General features: G+C 34.6%; 1 protein-coding gene across 1 annotated transcript; it reads right to left on the bottom strand.

Moving 5' to 3' along the window:
* Positions 1–3,108: 3,108 nt before the first annotated feature.
* Positions 3,109–25,775, bottom strand: LOC149795638 (uncharacterized). Its single transcript, XM_089965467.1, has 4 exons — positions 25,638–25,775; positions 24,040–24,171; positions 9,660–9,716; positions 3,109–9,052 (listed from the first exon to the last, which is right to left on the bottom strand). Exons 2-4 carry the CDS (start codon positions 24,092–24,094, stop codon positions 8,805–8,807), a joined length of 360 nt encoding a protein of 119 aa, XP_089821593.1. The 5' UTR covers positions 24,095–24,171; positions 25,638–25,775; the 3' UTR covers positions 3,109–8,804.
* Positions 25,776–25,964: the final 189 nt, after the last annotated feature.

The following is a 25,964-nucleotide window of genomic DNA, read 5'->3' as shown; positions in this document are numbered from 1 at the left end:
CTAGAATGGATATTACCTTTCTCCAATGTTAAATTCCCTTGTCCCCAGAGTGGATGTCTTTTTTTTCCCATGTTAAATTTCCATAGTCCCCAGAGTGGATATTGCTTCCCATGTTAAATTTACGTAGTCCCCAGAGTGGATATCATCTTTTTAACATGGAACTCCCGTAGTCCCTAGACCGTCCCACCATACTACTGCTGTGTTTTGAACTTTTTGAAGTTTCTGGAGTAGATATTGAGATGAACCAGACAGAATTGAGCAACAATAGTCCAGTCTTGAAAGGACTAATGAAAATACAAGTGTTTTAGAGGCATCAAATGATTTTGGCTTTGCCTTGAGGTCAAAGTTTCAACAAACGTGTGGATATGAAAAGGCAATGCTCCCTGAGACAATGGCTATGCGTGTGGATATGAAAAGGCAATGCTCTCTGAGACAATGGCTATGCCTACGAGGACTTGAAACAAGGCAGACAATATATGTAACAACAAGCTTGATCAGTGTTGACAGTGTTATTCTTGCCTTGTTTCGTTTAGTTTAAAGCAGGCGAGACAAGTATCACTTGCATAATAATATAAAATTCAGATTTTGTTTTTATTCTTTTGGAAAGCCTACTTCTATTAATTCTGATTACTCTATGGGAAACATGTGCAGATAATATTTGTCCAATGATAATTAAATGTGCGAAAAATCTTTCGCAGCGATCAACTTTACACCAAATACTGAAAAAGTTTAGAAATTCATCTTTATCTCAAATTCATCACTGCACTTTTAACACGCGTTAAAGACCAATTTGGACACAAAAGTCCTTTAAATCCACAAACTGTAGGCCACATATATTCCACGATGTCCTTGCAAAATACATGTCTTGATGCAAAACTTAAGTGCACAAAAACATGCACATGTTACCATAACAGTTCACTTCTTGCCATATATGCAATTACATTCAAGAGAAAAGAGAAGTATACGGTAACCTAAAAACTGTATAGAACAGAGAAGCAAGTTAATAACTTAAGCAAACGTTACTGGTCCATTAACGAGATCTTTTGAACCTTACTTTCCCTTAAGTTTAATTTCAACAAAATGCAGAAAGTGTACATAGACTCAATCGATATATTAAATGATCATGCAATATGATACATCATTAATTAAAATCCATGCTATGAACCGAAGATTGACGGGTAGAAAATAATGACTGCATTACATTAATGCCACAATCACGTGTTGTTTGTAAATGTAAATCCCTTTATCTGCAATGGAACATCTGAACTCAAAAACTAACATTAATATACCTTGCTTCTGAGACTGGATCATAGCGATCGTCTTGTCAAAACCATCTTATCAATGAAAAAAGGAAATGCAGTGATTTCAGTGAATTTGTGTCCCATGTATCCATAACTCTTGCATCTGCATTACATACATGAATATGCACCGCAATATGTCTTAACATCAACAAGGAAAAAGCTAGATACATCACGCGGAGAGCACATGTCAACACAATAGTCACGAGATAACAAGAAAATAAAACCCTGTTGACAATTGCTCTCCGGGTGATGAATCTGATTTCTGTGTTGCTGCGACAGCGACACATTTCTGGCTTTTCTTTTGTACAATACAAATATTGAAAATTATTTGTCATTGATGTTTCAGTTTTGCAAACATTGCGTAACTTTCATTTAATGTTTTCGAGGTTTTTTGTACAACACATTTGGAAACGGGCTTTTTGTTCGTATTATGTGACCTGTTGGACCTCTGACATGTGGATATATATTCAGCAGGATTTGGGTAGTCATGTAATTACCCATGGAAAATGAGCTTACCTGGTCAAATTTCGGACTGATGTCCATTAGGCTATTTCATCTTTGTACCATTGATATCGTATAACAGTCATAAAAAAAATCCATTGTGCACATAACGACCCATGTTCTTGTAGTTTACTTTGCATAAGTTTAAGATCAAGGTCTTGACGGGGTTAAATGATTGATTCCATTTTACTTATGGGTCTGGACAGAGAAGCAGAAGGGATCTAGATGAAGTAGCGTAATGTGTTATTAATTCAGAAAATGGACATTTAAAGGTGAATGGATATTTTTCTCATTATTTTCCTTTTTCAATGACTAATAGGAAAAATGTATTACTTGGTCATGAAAACAGAGAAACAACAGTGTCTGCAGTATAAACCATAATTATATGCATATTCATGCGCATTGGATGAATCACAATTTGAATATACCCACAGTGTTGACATATCATATTGCTTTACGCCAACACTATAAAAGCCAAGTATATATATATATATATATATATATATATATATATATATATATATATATATATATATATATATATATATATATATATATATATATATATATATATATATATATATAAATGCAATAAACTGACTACGAACAGTGCAAAACTAGTATCTATCTAGCATAAGCATTTTCGACTCTTAATGAGTCTTTTTTAGAGGCAAATAAAAAACATAGACAAGACAAACAAATAAAACAGACGAACCGTTGTCCTTGTAAAACTTTACATGACTATGACTTGTTACGGATACTGAAAGATATTTTAAATTGACCTAGGTCAATATATATCGTAGTTCGTAGTCACTTTATTACGTATGTCTATATATATATATTCTTATGCATATTTAATTTGCATTGTTTGTTTTTTTTTTCTTCATTTTATCATGAGTGTTCTATAAAATTGTATCTTGTAGCTGACCTTATTATTATTATTATTATAGTATCTATTATCGTATGCTATGTGACTGATCACAACGCATAATTAGTAAAGATATTGACTTTTGTTCCAATTATATGATATTTAAATAGTATATATCCATTTTATCATGGTCTATTAGCCCTGAGTCAGTTAATAATAAGCAATTTACGATTATTACATCGAATGTATAAGACACATATATTAAACATGGAACAAGATTCCTTTTCTAATTCTTTCTATAATTTCTTATGTGTATTTTGTCATCTGTTTATTCTTCTTCTTCTGCTTATAATTATTCATTATTCATTATAAATATTATTATATTTTATGTCTCGGAATTGTATAAATCCTTTTATTTATTAAATACATGTACTCAGGTTTCGTTTTTTTTTTTTTTTTTTTTTTTTTTTTTTGTGTACAACGATACCCGAGGGTGAGTTATATATATTGTAGAATATTTCGAAACAGTGAGTTCGGTTCATTCTATGCCTAACGTGCAAAATTCTTTCGATGGGAATAACCGAATACTTCCAGCGCACAGACTATGTATGGCGACATCGTCTGTGTATAAATGCCTCACCGTAAGACTAAATCGACACATGACGGAACGTCTTGTCAGTGAGCGGTCTACTTTAAGGACTTGCACATCTTCAGCTATAGAGGTATGTGAGTTATTTATTAATTTCTTGTGTATAAGTTATAACTATTGTACTACCACGTTTATTTTTGTATATTTTCTATGTAGATTCTGCTTACGTAGTATAATGCAAATATTTTCTATTCTTGTTTGTGACTTAGCAAGAGATTTGCATTAGCAAGATAAAGTTGCATTTTTAAGAAACGTGCGTGTGTGTTTGATTAGGATTTTTAACGTAGCTTTAACAATTTTTCAGTCATATCGCTACGATGTCTGCAGTGTGGCAGTTTATAGTGATGTCTGGCACTGGGCATCATGTTGCAGACATGAAGCATGATGTCACACCCAGTCACGTTATCCTGACACTAAGCCGACACATCCTAACACTAACCTCTTAACGCTGAGCGCCAAGCGAGGCACTTGTTAGTACCATTTTTGTAAGTTTTTGGTATGACTCGGCCGGGGTTCAAACCCACGACCTCCCGCATCCGAGGCGGACGCTCTAAGCACTAGGCCACAGGCGCGGTTTTAAGAAACGTATAGTACCGTAGGATTCTTATCGGGCACGGGTATGTTTACTTATGAACCTGTGTATGGTTTTGTAGTTATTGTGCCATATTTATATTGTGTGTATGTATGCATGTAGGTGTTTGTGTATGTATGCATGTATGTTTATTTCAAAATTATGATTTGCTTGTCATGGAAATTGTTGTATGTGTTTATATATTTATATTTATACTAATTTCCCACCTCCCAATTGTAAACTAGTCAAATTCGGTTAGATAGAGCATAAAATTGAAATCAAACTTACAATGGCGGTTCAATATAAGAGACACTCTTCTAGATGGATATCTTTGTAAAAGTCGCTTTGAGACCTGATTATTCAACAAAGATCTGTCTTTTACCTATGGTGATGCCATTGAGTTTGAATTTCATCTCCTCGAGCCCGATCGTTCGGTAGGCGACACGTGAAAATAGATCTAACCGTTCGATAGAAAACGTTTTTAATCGACGATTTATTTTAACATTGGAGGGGGGGAGGCTTCAAAAGACGGTTTTCTTAAGATTACGGACGAATGGACATGACGAACGTCGTCATTTTACTTCCCAGTCGCGTCTCATCAAGCCCGATCTACTGGTATCTTGCACTTAGTGATAGTTCTAGCCGTTTGGCCGACACAATAAATTTGCACATTTGTCACCAATTCCATTCCATTTCCCTGCCAATGGACGGTTTTCTTAAGATAACGGACGAAAGCACAGGGCGAATGGGACCGGGTTTTCACTGGCAGAGGTGTCTCATCGAGACCGATATGAGGGCGTGTAGTACATCCAGATCGGTGTCATTGTTTAGGAGAAAATGGCATTGAAGCCATTTTTTCCCCACGCTAAAGACATTGCTATGTTATTTGGTTTCTTCGTCATACGAACGAACGGAAAGGACGACTTTCATACGGTTTTCACTGACAGAGGTGTCTCATCGAGGCCGATATGGTGCTGTTACAGTATATATGTATGCATTTTAAGTACATCTTCATTTGTCTCTGTCTGTGCGCCTAATGCCTTCCTATGCGAGCGTTTTCCATACAGTTAAAGAAGTCATACCAATCGTAAACAACCACCAATTTGGACAAATGTGATATAAATCTATATTTTTCTCATCAGTCTAAATCGATATGTGCCAACAGAAATGTGTAAATATGTAAAATAAAACAGTTGGTATTTTTGACTCAGTATCGCTTGCGACTTTACCGATCTTCATATCTTTGCTACATGTCCATACCATTGCCGTTTTGCGATGGTACAACATACTTCGATGCTAATGCTATAGATATGAAGCATGGAATTAAAATTATACAACTGTATATAACATGTGTATGTATCTTATTAAGTACGTCTTCATTTGTGTCTGTACATGCGCCTAATGCCTGCCCATATGGGCAAATCAGTCATACCAATCGTAAGCAACGACCGATTTTGGATAAATATGATATCCGTTTATACGTTTCTCATCAGTCTAAATCGATCTGTGCCAATAAAAATGTGTTTAAAAGGCAAAATAAAAAAGTTGGCATGTTTACTCAGTATCGCTTGCCACTCTACCGATCTTCATATCCTTGCTACGTGCCTCAACCATTGCCGTTTTGCGATGGTACCACATACTTCGATGCTAATACTATAGATATGAAGAATGGTGTTAAAGCTATACAATAGTATATAATAGGTGTATGTATCTTATTAAGTACGTCTTCGTTTGTCTGTCCGTGCGCCTAATGCCTTCTTATCATTCTTCTTCTTTAATTATTATTATTAGTAGTAGTAGTACTAGTGGTATAAGCATTCTCCAAGTATCTGTTATTGTATGACATGTGACTGATCACAACGCATAATTAGTAAAGATATTGACTATTGTTCCATTCTAAAATATTCAGTCAGTATATATCTATATTATCATGGTCTATTGGCCCTGCTGGCGTGAGTGCAATAATCTACGCTTATTAAAACGGATTTATAAGACTTGTACAGTAATTACGGAACAATATTCCTTTTCTATTTCTTTCTCTAATTTCTCATGTGTACTTCGTCTTCTTCTTCTTATTATTATTAGTAGTAGTAGTAGTAATAGTAGTAGTAGTGGTGGTAGTAGTATTTATATTGAGAGTGCACATCGCATAATTAATAAAGATATACACTACTGTATCATTATAATGTAACAAATTTGGAGTATGAGCATTTGGTTATAGCGCCCCGTGTTAAGGAATTCTTAGATTTGTGTGATTACTTGTGTGATTACTGGAATTCGGCGCAATGGAAATATCCCTAGCCCGAAATAATTAGACAATTACTAGGAGCAAACGTCACGGAGTGAAGTGTTAGTGAGTTTTCCATGATGCCATGGTTCACTAGTAGTGAATTCAGGCCAAAACAGAATGAATGTCCTCGTCGTAAGATAGTCCATATTAAAATCTAGCGGTGTACATTGGTGGTGTGACTCCAGTGTCAGTATTTACAGTAGGAAACCGGTAAATTACACACGGAAATAAATAAGGGACTTGGCAGATACCGTTTATGTCGCCATGGGGGCAAATATGGTGCAGGTATATTGGCGAAATGTACATGGAAAACATATATGGTGACGGAGTTAAAATAGTTCCCAGTGTTAGGGAATACGCGTATATTTTCTAAGGCGTGAACGGTTGGCGGTACGGAAACATGATGAAGATAAACCTTGCAGATGTGCGGTTGATAGATATTTGCCAGGTTGTTTTATCTGTGGTCTTGCATTAATTAGAGTAAAATTTAGGTATAGAATGGACACGTCGGGCTTTCTAATTTACAACTGAAGTTGTATGGAAGTCTTTGGAAAGTTGGGATAAACTTATAACTTCTAGCGAGAATCGTGCATGGGTTTGACAACCGCTCGGTCAGGTAAGGACCCTTGGCTTGTAACAATAATATATTCATTTAGTATAAATCTACATTATCAGGAAAGTTTTTATCCTTCGCCTACACACACAGGCTTTTTAAAACGCACGTGTGTGTGTGAGACAATAGTCTTTGCACGCTGCAATGAACAATTTTCATAATATGTACTGACAAAAAAAACAGCTACCGTGCAGAACTTATTTCAAATTTCTCGGGTCCATTTATGTCAACTATAGTCAAGTTTGCAACCGACATTGGCTCCAGCCAGGCCCTAAGTTCAACCGACATTGGCTCCAGCCAGGCCCTAAGTTCAACATTATGACCGACATTGGCTACAGCCAGGCCCTAAGTCCAACATTATGACCGACATTGGCTACAGCCAGGCCCTAAGTCCAACATTACGTTCATTTCTTTAAGAAACTCTATCATAACCAATTTGTTTTAAAAATGGCGACATCAGTAAGCATTCGAAAGAACTTACAAAGTGACCCACCATACTTAGTACCTCATGTACAAAACATATAATGTTGACCCTCTATGTTTGTTTGAGTAAAATACGACTGCATGAAAATTCGTTGGTCAACTTCCAACTTAAAATCTAATATGTAGTGCAGAAAACTAGGTCATATATCTATCAAATTGTAGAAAATTTAACAAATATTAAATTTTATGAATCAACAATTTTGTTTGCTAATTGAGGCAGTGAGTTCATATTGATAAACAGCCAAGTTTTATTACAGCATTCCTGATGTAAAAGTACTATGTATGTCTATATCGTGTGCTTAACTTTTGTCCATGATTGTTTTTAAGATAATGGTCACTTGTCATCAACATATGTACATAGCTAAGGTTTATCCATGATTGTTCTTTAAGATAATGGTCACTTGTCATCAACATATATGCATAGCTAAGGTTTGTCCGTGATTTTAAGTTGTAAACAGCATGTTTATTTAGCAATAGTTTAAGGATAGTTTTGTTTTCAGTTCGAATAGGTTTGTCTGTTTAAAATCTTTCCATTATATTACGTTATACAATAATTTCAATAAATAATTCCTCTCGAATCACAACACAACTGCAAAGGATTCCAAAAGACTGATCTTAAATCAGTGATGAATTATTTGTTTATCAAGTCCCTTTTTATAACATTTTTCACTTGACCTACAACTTAACATAATGTGAAGATTTAAGTAAAATCAACAAATACATTATTTTGGAATTACTGTGAACTCATTCAAAGACACTCTGGATTGTATCATTGAGATACATCAGGACATTCAAGATCATTGGAATTCATTCAAAATATTCTATATTTTTGGAATTGTAATACAGCAGATATGAATATTTGGGATTAAATTCACACTACTGCATGTGTCTTTTGAATTTTCATTTTGTATTGTATGGAAATAATTATTTTTTTTTGTATTTTGCTTAAATTGTAGGCTTCACTTTCTTTATGTTACTTATCTTAAGACCTAGTATATATATATATATATATATATATATATATATATATATATATATATATATATATATATATATATATATATATATATATATATATATATATAAAATTGCTACAGTGGCCTAAATGATAAAGCGTCCTCCTCGGATGCGGGAGGTCGCGGTATGACTACAATTGTTAAACTACGTTAAAAATAAAAAGAGAAAATAAATATAAAAAGAGAACATAGACTCTCTCTCTCTCTCTTAAAAATGTAGCTATTTCCAAAATTATTTTGTATCTATCCCTTTATCTGGTTGCATAAATGTACGTGTGTGCTTTGGTTTTTCCAAATATATCTGCATTTGAATTCTTTCTAATCTACATACAAGATCTATCTACGTGTATTATTTACATATATTTTTCGATAACATTAACTATCGGCATATGGTTGTAAGATGCCACCAAACACAATGGAAGCAAAAGGTTCAGTAAACATAATGCGATTTCGTTAAAATATGCCAAATTTTCTTTTGTTGTTTTACTCATGTTTCGATTTTATGTTTGGAATTATTGGTAGCTTTTTTTTAACTCCTTGCTTTCTTCTTTGTTCATATCAGATACTGCACTTATAATGTCCCACACTGAAGGACTCCCGGGCTCCACTCTGCCGCTCCTCTCCTTAAGTCGCTTCTTCAGCATGCGGAGTGGAGTTACAAGAGCGTTCAAAAATCGGAATAAATGTATTCTTCTGCTAGCGATGCTGCTGACTTTGTCATCTTCGTGACGATGTCCCCACCTGTCATTCCAACCAGATCCTACAATTATGTAGCATAAATGAAGACCAGTATCATCATCATTAACAGCAGCAACGATAGTAGTAGTAGTAACGAAAGTAGTATTAGTAGTAGTAACGATTGTAGTAGTGACGATAGTATTATTAGTAACGATAGTAGTAGTAGTAACAATAGTAGTATTAGTAGCGATAGTAGTAGTAGTAGTAGTAGTAACGATAATAGTAGTATTAGTAGTAGTGCTGGCAGGAATAAAAGTAGTAGTTACAATAACAGCAGTAGTGGTACTAGAAGCGGTTATGCTAGTAGTAGAAAAAGCAGTGCTTGTTATAACGATGGTATTGGTGGTGATGGTGGTGGTGATAGCAGTTTTTGCTGCTTCTATCGTTATCGTCGTTGACGTCTTTTGCTCAAGAAGGATATTGATGGAATAACAAGAGCGATATCCAGTTTTGCTTTTAAAAGTCTACGATTTAATCAAACTATACGCAAGTATGTTTCCTTTCAGACAAACATAATTACATTGTATGCATTTAAATAAACATAGTTATATTCTACTTCAACAGGTCAAAGTATACATCTGTAATGAAAAGACACAACAGAAATATCGGATGAGATAAAAATTATTTACCGAAGGGGTTGTCATCCCAAAGCAAATCAAACTCCTCTTCTGTGGTCTTTTCGTCGTCTGTAATAAAAAGAAGAAAGCAAATATAAAATCGACACAATCTAAATATTATTGGTAAGTTGCCATCCTACAAAGGAGTTTGTGTTAATTATTTTCTTAATTATTACTTCAGAATGAATAATATCCTTTAACTGTCTTGTATATATATATATATATATATATATATATATATATATATATATATATATATATATATATATATATATATATATATATTTGATTATACGAGAAATTGTTACTGAGATAAAATGTGCATTCAAATGTTCTTTTTTTTATTGCGAGAGGGAAATGACCTTCACCATTGTAGATAAGCCAAACATAATTTTGCCAATAAACATAGTTTTTGCAATACAAACAATTATTTATTTTACAAAGTCTGCAGAAATGTTTTTTTTTATTGCGAGAGGGAAATGACCCCCACCATTGTAGATAAGCCAAACATAATTTTGCCAATAAACATAGTTTTTGCAATACAAACAATTATTTATTTTACAAAGTCTGCAGAAATATTTCAGCCACAAGTCAGCAAAACTTGCCCAACGTTTGCAATTTACAGGATGGGGGTATTGACAAAATAGTTTTAAAAATTCTTCAGAGCACATATTTTTCATATTAATGGCAAATAGCTGCATACTTTCTGGCATATCAAATCGGTGATAAAAGATATAGATCTACTCTCTACGTATGCATTTCAAGTATTACTAACATTAGTACTTAACATATCCAGATTTCCAGTCGTGACTATCACATCGTAACAAGCTAGATATTATTTTTCTAAGAAAGAAAGATAGAAATAGCAAAAGTGTAAAGTTCCGGAAATTTGGTTGCATAATTAGGTATCTACCCCATTAGCAACCTATTCCCCTTTCCCGACCCCATGATCTGTTACATCAATACATTTTAAAATACAAGTATGCTACATGGCAGGAAGTCGGTATACTTGAAAGTGTTGAAACTTATTATTAAATAACGGTCAAACGCAAGCCACAAAACTTTCATTTAAATAAAGCATCTGACACAAAGCACAACGCAAACACTCATAGTGAATCACTCCCCAAACTAACACATGATGGCTGAAAATGACAATATTATATACTGACACTTCAAATAAACAGTACTTCTTAATTGGTATATGTGAGGATTGTTATGGTTTTGGTGGGGTGCTCCCAACATTTTTATTTAAACTATTATAGAAGTCCCACCCAGGATCGATTTCGGTTGGAAGGTAAATTAATGAAAAATGTAAAGTTCCGAGCCCCAAGTCAACAATGCCGAGGGTTGGATGGTTAAATATTCAAAAAGGTTTGAAATTCAATGAATAACAATTTGATAACAATTAAATAATCCAAATGGTTCAGATTCCCAATTACACTCTTTCTGCTCGACCCTTTAATAGCCTATTGCATCACTTGATTAGCGGTGTGAGATCGATTTCCATCTGTCCTTGTATTCTACTCATCTGCGGTATTCTTCTCTCTCCTATTTCTCCCAATTCATTCTCCTCTTCCTCCCCGACTTTCTCTAAATTCCTTCTCCTCCACGATTTCTCTTTACTTCTTCTCTTCCTCCTCCATTTTCTCCTCCAGACTCCTTTTCCTCCTCATCCACCCTCCACCTTCTCTCCACCGACTAGACTTCGGTAGACTTCGACTGTTTCAGCTAGTCTCACTTCCGTCTCCAACTCTTGAACACTCGGGACTCAATCAACCCCAAAGTTCTGTGTCCCTTAAAAAGCTTCCTTTTCGAAGTTTTGTATTTCCTTAGAATCTACCTCTCAAAGTTTTACCGCCAAATTACGAGTGGATCTCTCGGACTAACCCTATTTCTCAGCAATCTTCCCATGTGAAACTAACTTCGTTTACGAGATATGAAAGTTATAATTCGTCCTGCATTGTAATCACACGAACTATCTCAATTCCGATTTGATATCGCTGTGAACCGATCCAAACAAACTTAGCGGACAGTGTCTCTCGCTGTCTGTCAACGTGGGTACTGATCAGAACAAGCCTTGTTCACCCCGCGGGCTTCCCTCTGATCTTAGGACTAATCTGTAACACCTAGGTGTGAAACGGCTAGCCTTTGTCAAATTATGCGAGTTGTCGCCTTCGCCAACTCAGGTTTCCGGTCTCTGGCGGGTCACAGTAATATTGCGCAAGAGTTTAACACTAGCCTGCGGCAATCATTACACATCAAACACACGGCCGCAGTAATATTTCCAAGACAGTAGATTATAGCTTATACATGACTTTGTAGCTGGGGCTTAGCAAACATGACAGTATTGTTGGGACTATTACAGCAAAAAAGTCGTTAGCGACTCCGCTCGAAATAACTGATCTAATGCTAGTAATACTACATCTTAAATGCGGACACATGTATGTTAAGAGTCTAAAAAAATATTTCACAGTACTAGGACATACTCGTTGTTTAGTTAATGACTTGCTAAGGTTGTTGATTTGGATTTAACGCCATTTCTCAACGCATGATAGGCTATACATGGCGCATGGATAACTGGTGGAGGAAGAAACCGGGAAAACCCAGGTAAGAACCAACATTTCACAGAAAGCTGCTCCCAGATTTTTCACATACCCACATCGGCCGAGGCCGAGACTCGAACTCAAGCAGTGTTGACATGGCATGGAGAGCGCTTTAGACCACTCGGCCGCCCGTGACCCCATTTGCCAAGGTCAATTTATTATATGTATTGAATGTAATGTGAACTAAGTAAAATTATTCGCCAAAATAGTTTAATATATGCTGTTGCAAAAAGTAAACTTCCCCTAGCTCCTTGGATCAATTCCGTTGTCAAGTCTCGAAAGTGAGTAACTTCAGCACGTCGTCAGACTTTTCATTTTCGGTGATTAAGTAAATCTTGCATGTACACCGCAAAGTTTGACATACTCCTCACAGTGGCTTACCACCTTTAATTAGGATAATACCACAACAATATAAATTTGGTAGTAAAATGTCACCTTAAGAAAACCGTACATTCTGATAACTGCATCACACTAAATATAGACTACTTTTGCCGCGATCGTTTATGGACCATGGCTTTCGTGCAGGAATAAAACGATTTTCCCCACTACAGAAAAAGTAAGGAATTCTTTATTTGTAGTGGTGGAGCACCAGGCTGATCACGTTACAAGGTAACATTCGGCAGACGTCACAGTATACCAGTGCCGTCACAAATAAAGAGCATTGGGGCCTCCATACTTAGGATCTTTTTGCAGTGTGTGTGTGTGTGTGTGTGTGCGTGTGTGTGTGTGTGTGTGTGTGTGTGTGTGTGTGTAAAGGATTTCAGTCCGTGATAATCGATATAGGATAATGTCCAATCAACGCGCTCTTGTATCATTGTTCGAAGTCAATGGAAGGTTTAGATGACCCTGGGATAACAAAAAAAAAAAAATCCTTATGGCAGCAATATATTCTGAAAGTACAATGAACGTGTGCACGAACAGTGGGAAGGGCGAGGAAATCTGCGGCAACCTAGAGATCGGCAGTTTTGAGAATACAACTCATGCATTCAAGGGAATGTAAAAAAAAAATATGCCTGAAATAGAATGCTCCATGGACATCCTTCTTCATTAAGACATATATTTTATAGTTTATGAGCAAATACATTTGCAATTTTATAGTGTCGGCTTAAAACAGATTTGTGCAAATTTTTGTATATATTGTCATGTCATTTTATGTGTTCATTCATATGTTTCAATTATGTTAGCACTAATAAAAGTAAACTTGTAATGACCTAGGTTTCTTGCTAAACTGGCTATGCCGAGAGTTTTGGATTATGTTCTATACAGGCGATGCAAGCGAGAAATCATTCTACAGAATTTCCTGTTGGCATATACGTTCAAATTTGGATCCAGTCATAAGCGTGACAGAATTTTGAATTTATGTTTCATGCAATATTCATGTACTTTTCTAAAGTACCAATTCTATTTTATTTTAATGTTATGAGTGAGAATCATCCCTGAACGTATAGGATAATAATTGGTCTGAATGTTATTATAATCTTCAGGTAATTAGATTGCACAGGAGAAGTCGCTAGAATGAATCAAGAAAACCAGCCTTTCACCAGTATAGACTGGCTTTCATATTTGACAGTAAATGTTCGAGTTATATATGTTATCTCGTAAAAGTCAGTATTTTCAAAGAAAACCATTCTTCAAATAAGATAATTGCATCAATTCATTCAGTTATCAAAATTCAAGGACCAAATTACAACAATATCATCTTGATGTGTATAATTCGCACATTGAAACATTTTTACGATAAATAAAACGGTTCCTAAAACATATCATTATTTAAAATACGATAAATAAAACGGTTCCTAAAACATATCATTTTTTTAAATACGATAAATAAAACGATTCCTAAAACCTATCACGCTATTTTAAATTCAAAAAATAAAACGGTTCCTAAAATCTATCATGCTATTTTAAACCCTGAGCTAAATATTTTCTAAAACATGTTTTCAACAAGAACACTGAACGAACGAAAATGTAACTTCGTATTAAATGATATTCAAGTGGCAGAGGGCTTAAGTAATAAACAAGAAAATGAAATATCTTTATTACATGCTCTTTTTATTTTCTCCATTAACTTTACATTCTCAGAATCGTGCAGTATTTTTCCATACTGAATGGCTACAAACTACAAAATAAGTGTGTCTAAAAATAGTATCGTGTATTAGAAACTACTTTGTTAACAAACCATGTACAGATTTGTTCGCGAATTAACTAAACAAGCTGTTTCGTCATTTGAAAGTAAAGATGATAAAGTTAACGATTTGGACGAGTTTACTGATGATCACGTGATACTTTCAACCAGGCAAACAAAGGAAGGTGATATTCGCAATATCCACAGCAAACGTGAGAGATGCAGTATTGACAATACCAATCTGATCATTCAAACAGTTATTTAGGAGAAATGTTCGTACCTTTTCGCTAATAGAATGGCTCAGACTATGACCAGTGCTCTCTGATGTCTATAAAAATAGCATAGATGAGCATACTGTTGTCAAGGGATATCGCTTATCTATCGGAGAGGTACCATTGTGCAAGTTAGTCAGAACATTAAATTCGAGGAAATAATGCAACTGAAGGTTTTGGTAGAAAGCTAAGAGCCTTATAGACAATAAGCCAAGACGACAAAGAAGTCTTATTTTTCCTGGCTAAATGAACTGTCATACAGCAGCTGCGGTGCAATTTTCCCCGTTTAATTTTTTTTATACAATGCTAGGCTTGAGATTGAAGCCAAACAGGTCATGAACAAACATGGGTTCCCTCCAATAAAGAACATTCAAGTGACAGGGAAGAAGCGTGTCTTCTGTATCTGGTAATAAGAATGGCAATAAACATACTTACATTTTTGCATCTTGAATTTCTTCAAAATGTACTTTCTTAGTTTGTTCTGCAAATCCAAATTATATGACCCATGTCATGGGTTCCAAAACTCCGTACAACCTGCGAAACTGGACTGTAATTTCGACTACATTTCCAACATAAATCACGTTCTCCTTACTGCACTAAAAACAAAGTGAAAGTGATATTCCATAGCGTCTTTTTGATAAGTTCAATTAAAAGAATTCATGTTTTTACCCACATTATAATTCCAAACAATCAGTGATAGAACAGAAACACAGGTGCAGTTGATCCTTCTACATTGGTCCCTCCACTGTTGAAACACATGTACACCGAACACAATTGACCCATTAAATCCAGTCCATCACAAGAAGAAAAGCAGAACTGAGTTGGATTGAAAGAAACACAAAATCCATCCATTCTAGACCAAAATGCAAAAAAAAAAAATTGTTTTAATGCGGATTCCTTCATAACATAACTCAAAATTTCAAATTTAAGTAAACCGATACAAGAATTATTTTTCAAAAACTAATGACGAAGTTCAAAGGTCGCTGGGCGGTGCTAAGTGCGCATTAATATAGTTACTGTGTATTGATGAATCTACGGTTGCTTTTAGTTTCGAATGCAGCATAAGCTAAATTAATTAAGCATGAACTCGTTTTTCAGAGTAATAATGAACTGCCAAGGTCGTACAGTATCGCTCAGAAAATCTCGTTTATATTTCCCATACTAATGCAGTAACCTATAATAACCATACTGTTTTACTCAGACCTAGTCTCGGCTAGCCCAGATCGTATCTGTATAAACAATAGCAAACAAAAATTGGGGGTGGGGAACGCCAAACCTACGTTCCCTTACGGTTGGTTTATATCATACAGGCGGATACGTTGTGTTCTCATCTCTTGATATAGTGCTGACATCATCCATATTATAACCTGATAATGTGCATAACGCCAAAATTGTTCATACATGTTCTTCCTGTCATATATATATTTCTTTTTTTTAACCCGAAAGTTGTAAATTATTCTTAATTAAAGTCATTTACCATAATCAACATTTACAACGTATTTGAGTGCCCAACATTTTGCACGCCTCGTTTAGATTGTTGCTGTGGGGGTTGGGATCAAAATTAAGATTGTATATCAACCACCGTCAATTTAAATTCCTCGTAAAAAAAAAAAAAACCCACAAAAAAACAACAATATTCAAACCCTATAATCATCTGAATCATTCAAGGTTTTTCAACTTACTGGTATCCAGAGTATGTTAGGTATCATTGTTGTGTCATACAGATTGACTGTATTGACACGATCAAACTGACCAATCAAATTACGGGCGAAAATTCCGTCCTATGACAGAGCTCAGGACTTATCCTTGCTCATACTGCTAACAGTCGGTTACTTCTTGCTAGCAGAATAATACCACTGTCATAATGCTGTAAATTTAGTCATAAAATGCCACCTAGAGAAAATTGTAGGCTCCAATAACTGTATTACACTACAGTTAATCTGCATTTGCTCCGATCTTTTCTCAGATATGACTATAAAAGAGTTTACCAAAACGTAGGACAAAAAAAAAATCAGGCTGACAGTGAGAGAGCACAGGTCTGATAATGTATGTTGAGAATCTCAAACCGGTAATGATGTAATACTGAATTTATGAAACTCTTTCACTGCTGCCCTGCTTTTCCTCGCCATGGCTCGTAAAAGATGGACATTATTCAAGGAGTTTCAAAAATTAAATCATTACCCATTTGAGAGTCTACGTATTACATAGTTTTATTGCAATGGAAATTATGTACAGGGAAAGAAAAAAGGAATAATAGTGTTCATTCTGACTAAGACACTTCACCTTTCATCTGTTGCCCGTAACTGATAGTCCTAGACGCAGTTCTACGACCATATATCAACATCTGCAGAATCTCAGCTTGGTAAATCAAAATTAGTTTTAGTGTTCGCATTTTTTTAATACAAAATAAAGATTTGTTTCCCAGAAAATTATAGTGATTTATTATTTTCATTTTAATCTTCTATGGACATTTTCCCCTAATTCATAGTTGTAATATCTTGTTTAAAAGTGAAGAATAGTTGATAGATTTCCGAGCGTATTTTATTTACTTAAAATTAGCTAATGGTTTAAATAAATGTACATCTAAGTTATACGATCTTTGATCAAGTCTTTTTTTATTTTGAGCATGGTAATTTAGCAGCTATTTCGCTTTCCTTTTCTATTTTCTATGTATCCACATATAATATTTTCATAATCAATAAATCCATTTTTTATTTATTATGCACTTTGAGAATAATATACCAAATTTTTAATTACCAATTTTTTCTTCTTATAAATCTGCTCACTCTCTTCTTGCATTTTTTATATTTTAAATTAAAAAATAAAATGAGAATAACTTATTCTGGAACCTGTTACCATGCCCACCTCTCTGTTGTACTCGGTAATTTTCAGATCAAATTCTTCATGATTAATTTTATGGCGCTCATTGCCCTGCTCAACATAACACCAATACAGTTAAATTACTAATTTCAGGGTTTACTATCTAATCGTGTGTTTAAACGTTTGCTGTATATGAGCTTTTCCTTTAAAGTTTCATCACAAACCACCTTAAGGTCGCACCAAACTCTCTAAAAGCCAGAGATTATTAATCCTGTTGCTTTTCCTACAACTTTTTTAACCAGTAACTGCAACATCCGTCCTACCTGAAAAAGTCGCTAAGCTAACCTCAGCTTAGAAAACATACTTGTTTTTTATTTCTTTTTGTAACGTTTGGCCACTTTTATCAAATTATTTTTAATTTCACTGATCCTTAGCAACAGAAAGGTTATACCATTGGCTGTAGGCGGTTTATGGTGATAATTTATCTCCCCTTTATACGTATTAATTAAACAATTTATGATTTGGATTTGAATTGGTGTTACCATGGTTGTTCGGATATCTGTTTAAGTTCTAGCTCTACTGATTTTGGGAAGCACACAGTTTTCTTAGGTTTAATTTTTAACACTGAACTTTGGTCATGCTAGGACATTATCCTTAATATTCACTGTTTCCGCATTTTGATTGCTTGATTATTTTGTTTCGTATAGGATCCCTTTTATCATCAACTAGTCAATCGTAAACATACTTCATGAAATTATAATAATCAACTGTATGACTTCGTTAAACTCTATATTTCTTGGTGGACAGCTTTAACATCTTTTTTAAAATACATATACCTATAAGAGCTACGTTATCGTCACATAGTAAATAGTGTTATTTATATTAAATCACACTTGTCATTTATTACTGTAAAGTTTCGCTTTGCTTGCTATATTGTTTTCTTTCCCCACGACCTTTTGGGATTGGGAATAAGATTTATCTTTTCTGTTGCTTTTACTTTAATAAGAACTAATTTAACTGGTTTTTCTTTATGTGATTTATTAATTATTAAAGGTTTCAATAATTATCCACCTATTCTCTTTGCATACATAAATACAAAATAGACACCAATACTTCCACATATCATTTACAACATTTTGTTTGTGCTAAGTTAATTTCTATAAAATTGAGATGCTACAGTTGTAGTTCGTTACTGTTTTAATTTCTCTCTAATGGATCTTTTAAATTCTTTCGCAACGTTTCACATGTTCCCCTCCAATATCAGCTCTGAATGGATTTTTCTCTTTTGTGAAGTTATCCTCATTGTGATTTGTCAACCTTCCATTTTGTTTTATAAACATTCAAAACAGCCGACTTTATCACCGATGAGAATTTCAATCCAAAGTTTTATCGTTTTATCTTTTATTTGTTTTTCTGAAAAATGTAACTTCTTAATACATATACGCTCCGGTAATAACTGTAGTTGTTACATCCGTGGTCAGAGGTAAAAATGAATTGATAACAAAGCATCCATGGCACATTTTTACCATTATTTTTAACTCCTTGTTATCCTCTGTTAACTTTTCAAATTTTGACATGTTTGAATACCATCAGAGTACCATTCAATACCATCAAAATACCATTCAATACCATCAGAATACCATCAAAATACCATTCAATACCATCAGAATACCATTCAATACCATCAGAATACCATCAGAATACCATTCAATACCATCAGAATACCATCAAAATACCATTCAATACCATCAAAATACCATTCAATACCATCAAAATACCATTCAATACCATCAGAATACCATTCAATACCATCAGAATACCATCAAAATACCATTCAATACCATCAGAATACCATTCAATACCATCAGAATACCATCAGAATACCATTCAATACCATCAGAATACCATCAAAATACCATTCAATACCATCAAAATACCATTCAATACCATCAAAATACCATTCAATACCATCAGAATACCATTCAATACCATCAGAATACCATCAAAATACCATTCAATACCATCAGAATACCATCAGAATACCATTCAATACCATCAGAATACCATCAAAATACCATTCAATACCATCAAAATACCATTCAATACCATCAAAATACCATTCAATACCATCAGAATACCATTCAATACCATCAGAATACCATCAAAATACCATTCAATACCATCAGAATACCATTCAATACCATCAAAATACCATTCAATACCATCAGAATACCATTCAATACCATCAGAATACCATCAAAATACCATTCAATACCATCAGAATACCATCAGAATACAATCAGAATACTATTCAATCCTGATAGAGGTAATTCCAACTTAAATTATAGAACCAGCGAAGTATCCAATACCGTGTTGGTGTCATGTACTCTTCTTTTAACCCCGTAATTCATTCAGTTTATCAGTGGGTCCAAATTTACTCTTCAGATATGCTACTGCAAGGATGACAGCGTCTGACAATGACGTCGATATTTTAGCTATCTCACATTTACAAAGATCTCATAAGTTTTCCTAATTTGTTTTCTTTTGCCCATTTTTCAACAATTTGTCAATTCAAGTTTTACCAGTTATCTCCAAATTTGTACCGTTTGCTATACTAATTTTTCATTCCTGATTGTATGCCTTAAATTAATGCTATTTTTATCGTTATCTTCTGTGAACCTCACTTATTTTGTTTTTAAAAATCCATTTAAAGAGTGCACAAATGACAGAAGGTGGTAGAGATTTTGATATTTTGTGATAATCATGCGATCGAAGATGATCATGGCTAACCCATTATGGGTAAAATAAATTAGGATCATATCGATTATAATGTCCTGTTGAGGGATTTGAAACTCCTCAACAATGTAGACTTACATATTTAAATGCTCACCAGCTAAAGCAAACATTAATATTAATAATACTTATAATGTGGGTAAATTTTCATCAAGAATAAAGGCAAAATACAACACAGGAATTGAATATTTAAAAATAATCTCGATCGTGATTTTAAAGATTATATTGAAAAATAAATTTACAAGTTAGAAAGCGTTATCATTAGGTAAAATCAGAAAACACTTGTTTAAAGAGAAGGATCGGACAATAGATATGGGTATGATTTCAGATGCTCTTGTTTTGTCCACAGCAAAGTTGGTAAAATGTTTAACAGGAGGCGGAGGAGGAACTAGTGCTGGAGGAAGTGATCCTTGACAAAGTAATATAGAGTCATTTATCGACAAGATCAAACGAAACATGCAAAATATTGCCAACTATATTATCTAGAAAGACAGTAGCCGTACTGTCTGATTGTGTGTAATAGAAATCAGCTGGACGGGTTGCTTCTTTCTTCATCGATGCTGTAATTTTGTCAGATGGTTTGTTTGAAGTTTTAATCAGAGTTGCAGACATGGCAACAAAAAGGATAAAATGTTAATGGCTTATTACAGATGATAAATATAGTCAGCGCTTGCAACCATCACAATTATAAATGATCGTTTATTTCTTTCATGATCTATCTCTGTGCAGTTGCAATTACAAGATTGTTGCAAAGTTTACCCTTCTTAATGCATAGTTCTTACCAACGTTCTTTTCTTTTTATTGCGTTATCTATCTTCTCATTAATTGTTATACATTATTTATCAGCTGACAATATCGGTATTTATAGTAGTATTCGTCCCAACTTTAAAGCTATCCAGTGACTGTTTCACATCGTTGTTGTAACAATCCTTCCCATTTTCATCACCACATCATTCGAGAATAAAATATATACCTTCAACAGCAATACCATGATTTAGTGTAATAAATGTAAAGTAAATTGCTGAAATCTTATCGTGATATTTTCATCTGAGTTATATCATTCAAACAAAATTTTAGCAGTGTCTTGAGCTGTGGAAACAGACTGTGTTACAGATGTTTTATTTTAAACTTGAGCACCTAAATACATATCACACAAGACCTGATACTTAATTAAATCTGGTTATTCTGTCTGACCTGTGTTATCTCACAGAAAGAAAAAAGCCCATCCTATTTTTCATCACTTGTTATCAGTGAGTTGATTCCGTCAGCCAACAATTTTCTCCGGTATTTCAACAATACATGTACCATAGTTGTAATGTTGTTTATGAGCGTATAACACATCACTCGATGTAGGTTCCGCAAAATCCCGAGGTACCGTTTTATGTTCTTCTTCGGGTCTATTATCAATTAATTATTTATGTTTTCCATTAATGTATCTCCAGACGTGATGTGTGGAATGTTACAGTTATTACAGATGATGTTAAATTGTTTAACATCATTGCTGTTGTTTGTTGATTATAGAGCTTGTTGATAAAGCAATGGCGTTGCACAATAAGACAACAGGTTACGCAAAAAGGAAACTTCTCGATCGACTTTACCAACCCTGGTACATTTTGGTCTCTTAAATACCAATAAGATATTCCACCTTTAGCTGCTGACATACATACTCCCAGTTTAATAATTCTGCCAGAATTTTTTTATCTCACTGTGCTCTGTATCTATTAAAAGATTCATCACTGTCAACTTTTAAACTGTGGTTATAAAAACTGTTTAATGACATGTATGTGCAATAGTCATTTTTGTGAAGATTTTTAACTTCAAATTTCTTATCTACACCAAATATGCTATATAATAAAATCTGTTAAATAAAGACAAGTTATAAAAGCAGCCAATTATACCCCAATAGGATCGATTTTCTCTTCTGTCGTCACTGTTTATTATAGTATGCTCGCTTGTATGCGAAATTGTTTATTTGAGGTTTTTAATGCTTGTGCGTTGTTTGTTGTGTTTTTTTTGTAGTTGTTTGTTATATATATATATATATATATATATATATATATATATATATATATATATATATATATATATATATATATATATATAGTTTTATTTTGTTTTGTTTTGTTTTGCTTTTTTTATTTGTTTGCTTTGGTGGAGGGGGCTTGAGACTAAACTTCAAAATCCTGTGCTTGAAACAGACTACTTTGTTACTTTGTTTCATACAAGAATAGAATAATCAACAAAAGTTCTGTTAGCACTACATTTTCTTTAAAACATGAAAAATATGGATTCCCTACCAATTACATAGATGTAAATATAAAATAATGGAGAGAAAGGACAAAGGTCACATTGTCTTGCTGATTTATTCGCTCAGTATACCTTCATGGATAAGGGCTCCAAAAGAAGCTGATATAAACGATGCAAGAATTGTATCTACCAATTTAGGCCCATAAATGAGCAACAAAAATGAAAAGCAAACACGCACAAAAAAAAAGCAAAACAAAGAGTAGGAGAGACGGCGGAAGGGAAATAACTCCTACAGAACTAAACCTAATAGCCCATTGGCTACAGTCTTAACATCAGAATATATTTTGTGAGGTTATGCTCAGTTTAATGACCAACGGGGAAACTTTTATAGTATACCACTGGCACTATGTCCAGATACAATGTCTTGCACGGCATCTGTCGAGATTGGTGGTGGTAACATAAGTACTGAAAACGTATTTTTGAAACTGTTTTGAGCATAAAAACCCAACCTCAAGCAGTGACTTGTAAGCAATTTGTACTTGAAATTTAACTTGCAACAAGGTTGCTTATAATATTCGCTTACCCTCTTGTTTGTTGTATCTCCTACCAATTTAAAAACGAAAGGTAACAATGATACAACAATAAACAAAACTTAGTCATTTCATTCATAAATTATAATTTGTAGCATGAATGTTACCATGTGATCCGTTACATTGTCATCTTCTGCGCGTTTCAAACCAAAATGGGAATTTCTTTAATGACACTGCGCCATTTGTGTAGGCCAATATTTTTTACTCTTCAGTCAACAGATAAGCTCATGTTAGTCTTTACATTTCCGTGACTTTGGGAGCTACATCCCTTAAAACACGTGTAGGTAGGAGTTAAACTTTATTACTTTGTTCAATTCTTTTTAGAAATATTAGAATTGGACATTGCAAATGCTGGATGCAGACGTCAGTTTTTCCAAAAAAGAGTGTAACAGAAACCGGAAAAGTGTCTATCTGTTGAAACACGAACAAGATGACAATGTTAGGGGCCACCCGGTGACCATCGGGTTAGAAATTGTTCTGAATATTCTTCTCTTATATCATTCACGCTTTTCGTTTTTACAAATTGGTAAGGTGGAGGGTCTACAAAGGAACGGTACGGTAAGCAAATACTGTAGAATACAGGACCTGGCCTCATATTCAACGACTTTCTAGACTGAGGCCTGGAATAGATCTAAAAGTTTGGATATTAATTTCCTCAAAGCTAAAAAAACAACTGTGGTATCACTTTCTGTGTTCAGATGAAATGATCTCGTAAACTTGCAAGAGCTAACCTTGACTGAAGTAAGACTTCCAAAAACAAAGGCCTGAGTTTAAGACCAAGAATTCTATTAGAACAAACCTAATGATTTTTGTCTCAGGCCCAATCTTACAGCCATTAGAGAAGCACTGTAACTGATAATTCTCCCCCAAACAGTAAGACGGAATGACATTTAGACAAGTATTAAAGCGGAGGTAATATACCAATATTTGTTAAATACTTACGTGCGTGTACCATAGCATCATGTAACGAAGTCGGTAAAGAACGGGATCTCTCCATGGATAAACAAAGGTTACCTTCTTTGTCTGAATGTGTAGACACGCATTATTTCTTGTCATATACTTTCAAGGTAATTTCTGGAGAGACAAATGAAAACAGTTGATCAATTTTCCAATATGTTTGACCTCCTGATTAGACAAAAGTTCTTTGGGTGTATACTACCTCGCTTCGAGGCTACATATGTGACAGGGTCACATACATGTACTTACAATCAGAAGAATTTTCAATATATTCGAAACATTGCTCTTCTTTAATTTTTCTTCCTTCCTACTTATTTCATGAGATCTTCAAAAGACGAGAAATCAGTTTAAAAGTTAACGTGAAAGCCAGTCTTTCCTAGTAATTATCTTCTATGGCATTTTGTTGATAGTAAGTTTCAGTATTCCTATCGTGGTGTACACAACGAGAAAAAAAAGCAATACTTTCAGCCTGTTTGCAGACTCGAGACTTAGACACTCTATAAATTCATGCTAAAATTGTCTGAAATCTGGCATTAGCATGTACTCTTTGTCAATATATGCTTTGGGACCCACCAAAACGGAATGTAAATGGTTGTGGAAGTATTTACAGAATCTGCCCTAGGATTCCAAAATTGATGGAAATGGGTAATAATTGACAGAGTATCATAGTTCACAATACTTTTATTTAAATATGACAAATGACTGTGTGGAATAGTTTTCACTAAATGGTGTCAGTAAAAGGAACTGTTAGATCCACTATGTGCTCCTATCCTCACCCATCCAGACTTAAACAGGAAAATCTTAATTCTCGCCACTATTCAATACAACACTGGGGGCCCCGAGTGGCCGAGTGGTCTAAAGCGCTCACCGTTCCGGATCACTGCCATCTCACCTCTGTCTTCGTGGGTTCGAGTACAAGGCTCGGCTACGGTGGGTACGTCGGAAAGACTGCCGGTAGCTTCTCGTGGGTCGGTGGTTCTTCCCTGGGTTTTCCAGGGTTCTTCCTCCACCAGTTATACTGCCCGCCATGTATAGCCTATCTTGTGCTGAAAATGGCGTTAAACTCTAGAACAACAACAACAATACAACACTGCAATCGCTCACGCAAGATAACCATTGACGACATTACCAGGCCATAGGTGAAGAGACAAGGGTGTGCAAAAAAGGTTAATTGATACTGTGGAACGAATAATGTATGTGTCTTCTTGCGCTTCTTTCTTCTTTTTCTACTAGGACAACAACTCATATGTGGGCACAGCTTCGCCATGTTTAATGCCAATGAAATCATTTAATATTAGTATGACTTAGACCATGAAGAACAATAAAATTCAACTAGTTTTGTACTAGTGTTGTGGACATCTCAAACTGTCCAGACGAACAATAAATTCAACTAGTTTTGTGTCAGTGCTGTATTCGTATCACGCTGGAACAATAAAATCGACTAGTTCTGCGTCAATGTTTTAGACGTATCGTGTTGTTCAGCGGAAGGAACTGTTTGCAACTTCATATTTTAAACCCATTTTAGTGGAAAACTTACCATGCGATTAAACTCATTTTAATAGAAAACTTAGTGGAAAACTTACCATACGAATCTCTCCTTACAAACCTGTCCTGAAATCTTAACTTTACGTAGTGACATTTGATAAGTATTAAACATTTATCTGCTGTGCGTTCTTGAGAGATGTCGGATGTACACAAGGAAGTATTATGATGTGTCCAGACAGAAGCTACGGATATATATCACGCCGACTGAATGATGTCACAATAATATTCAGCATTGGTAACGGTGGGGGAGAGTGTAATCGCTTTCAGACAAAATACCTCTTTGATAGAAAATAGTATAACAAACTTTTACCTCATCCAGACTAGAATCACAAGGTTCAAAGTTAAGACTGACTGACAAAACTCTT

Source organism: Sinohyriopsis cumingii, chromosome 7 (assembly GCF_028554795.1).
Source record: "Sinohyriopsis cumingii isolate HCF-2022 chromosome 7, ASM2855479v2, whole genome shotgun sequence".
NCBI lineage: Eukaryota > Metazoa > Mollusca > Bivalvia > Unionida > Unionidae > Sinohyriopsis > Sinohyriopsis cumingii.
The sequence above is the reverse complement of the archived record's forward strand: the minus strand, read 5'-3'. Positions and strand labels throughout refer to the sequence as shown.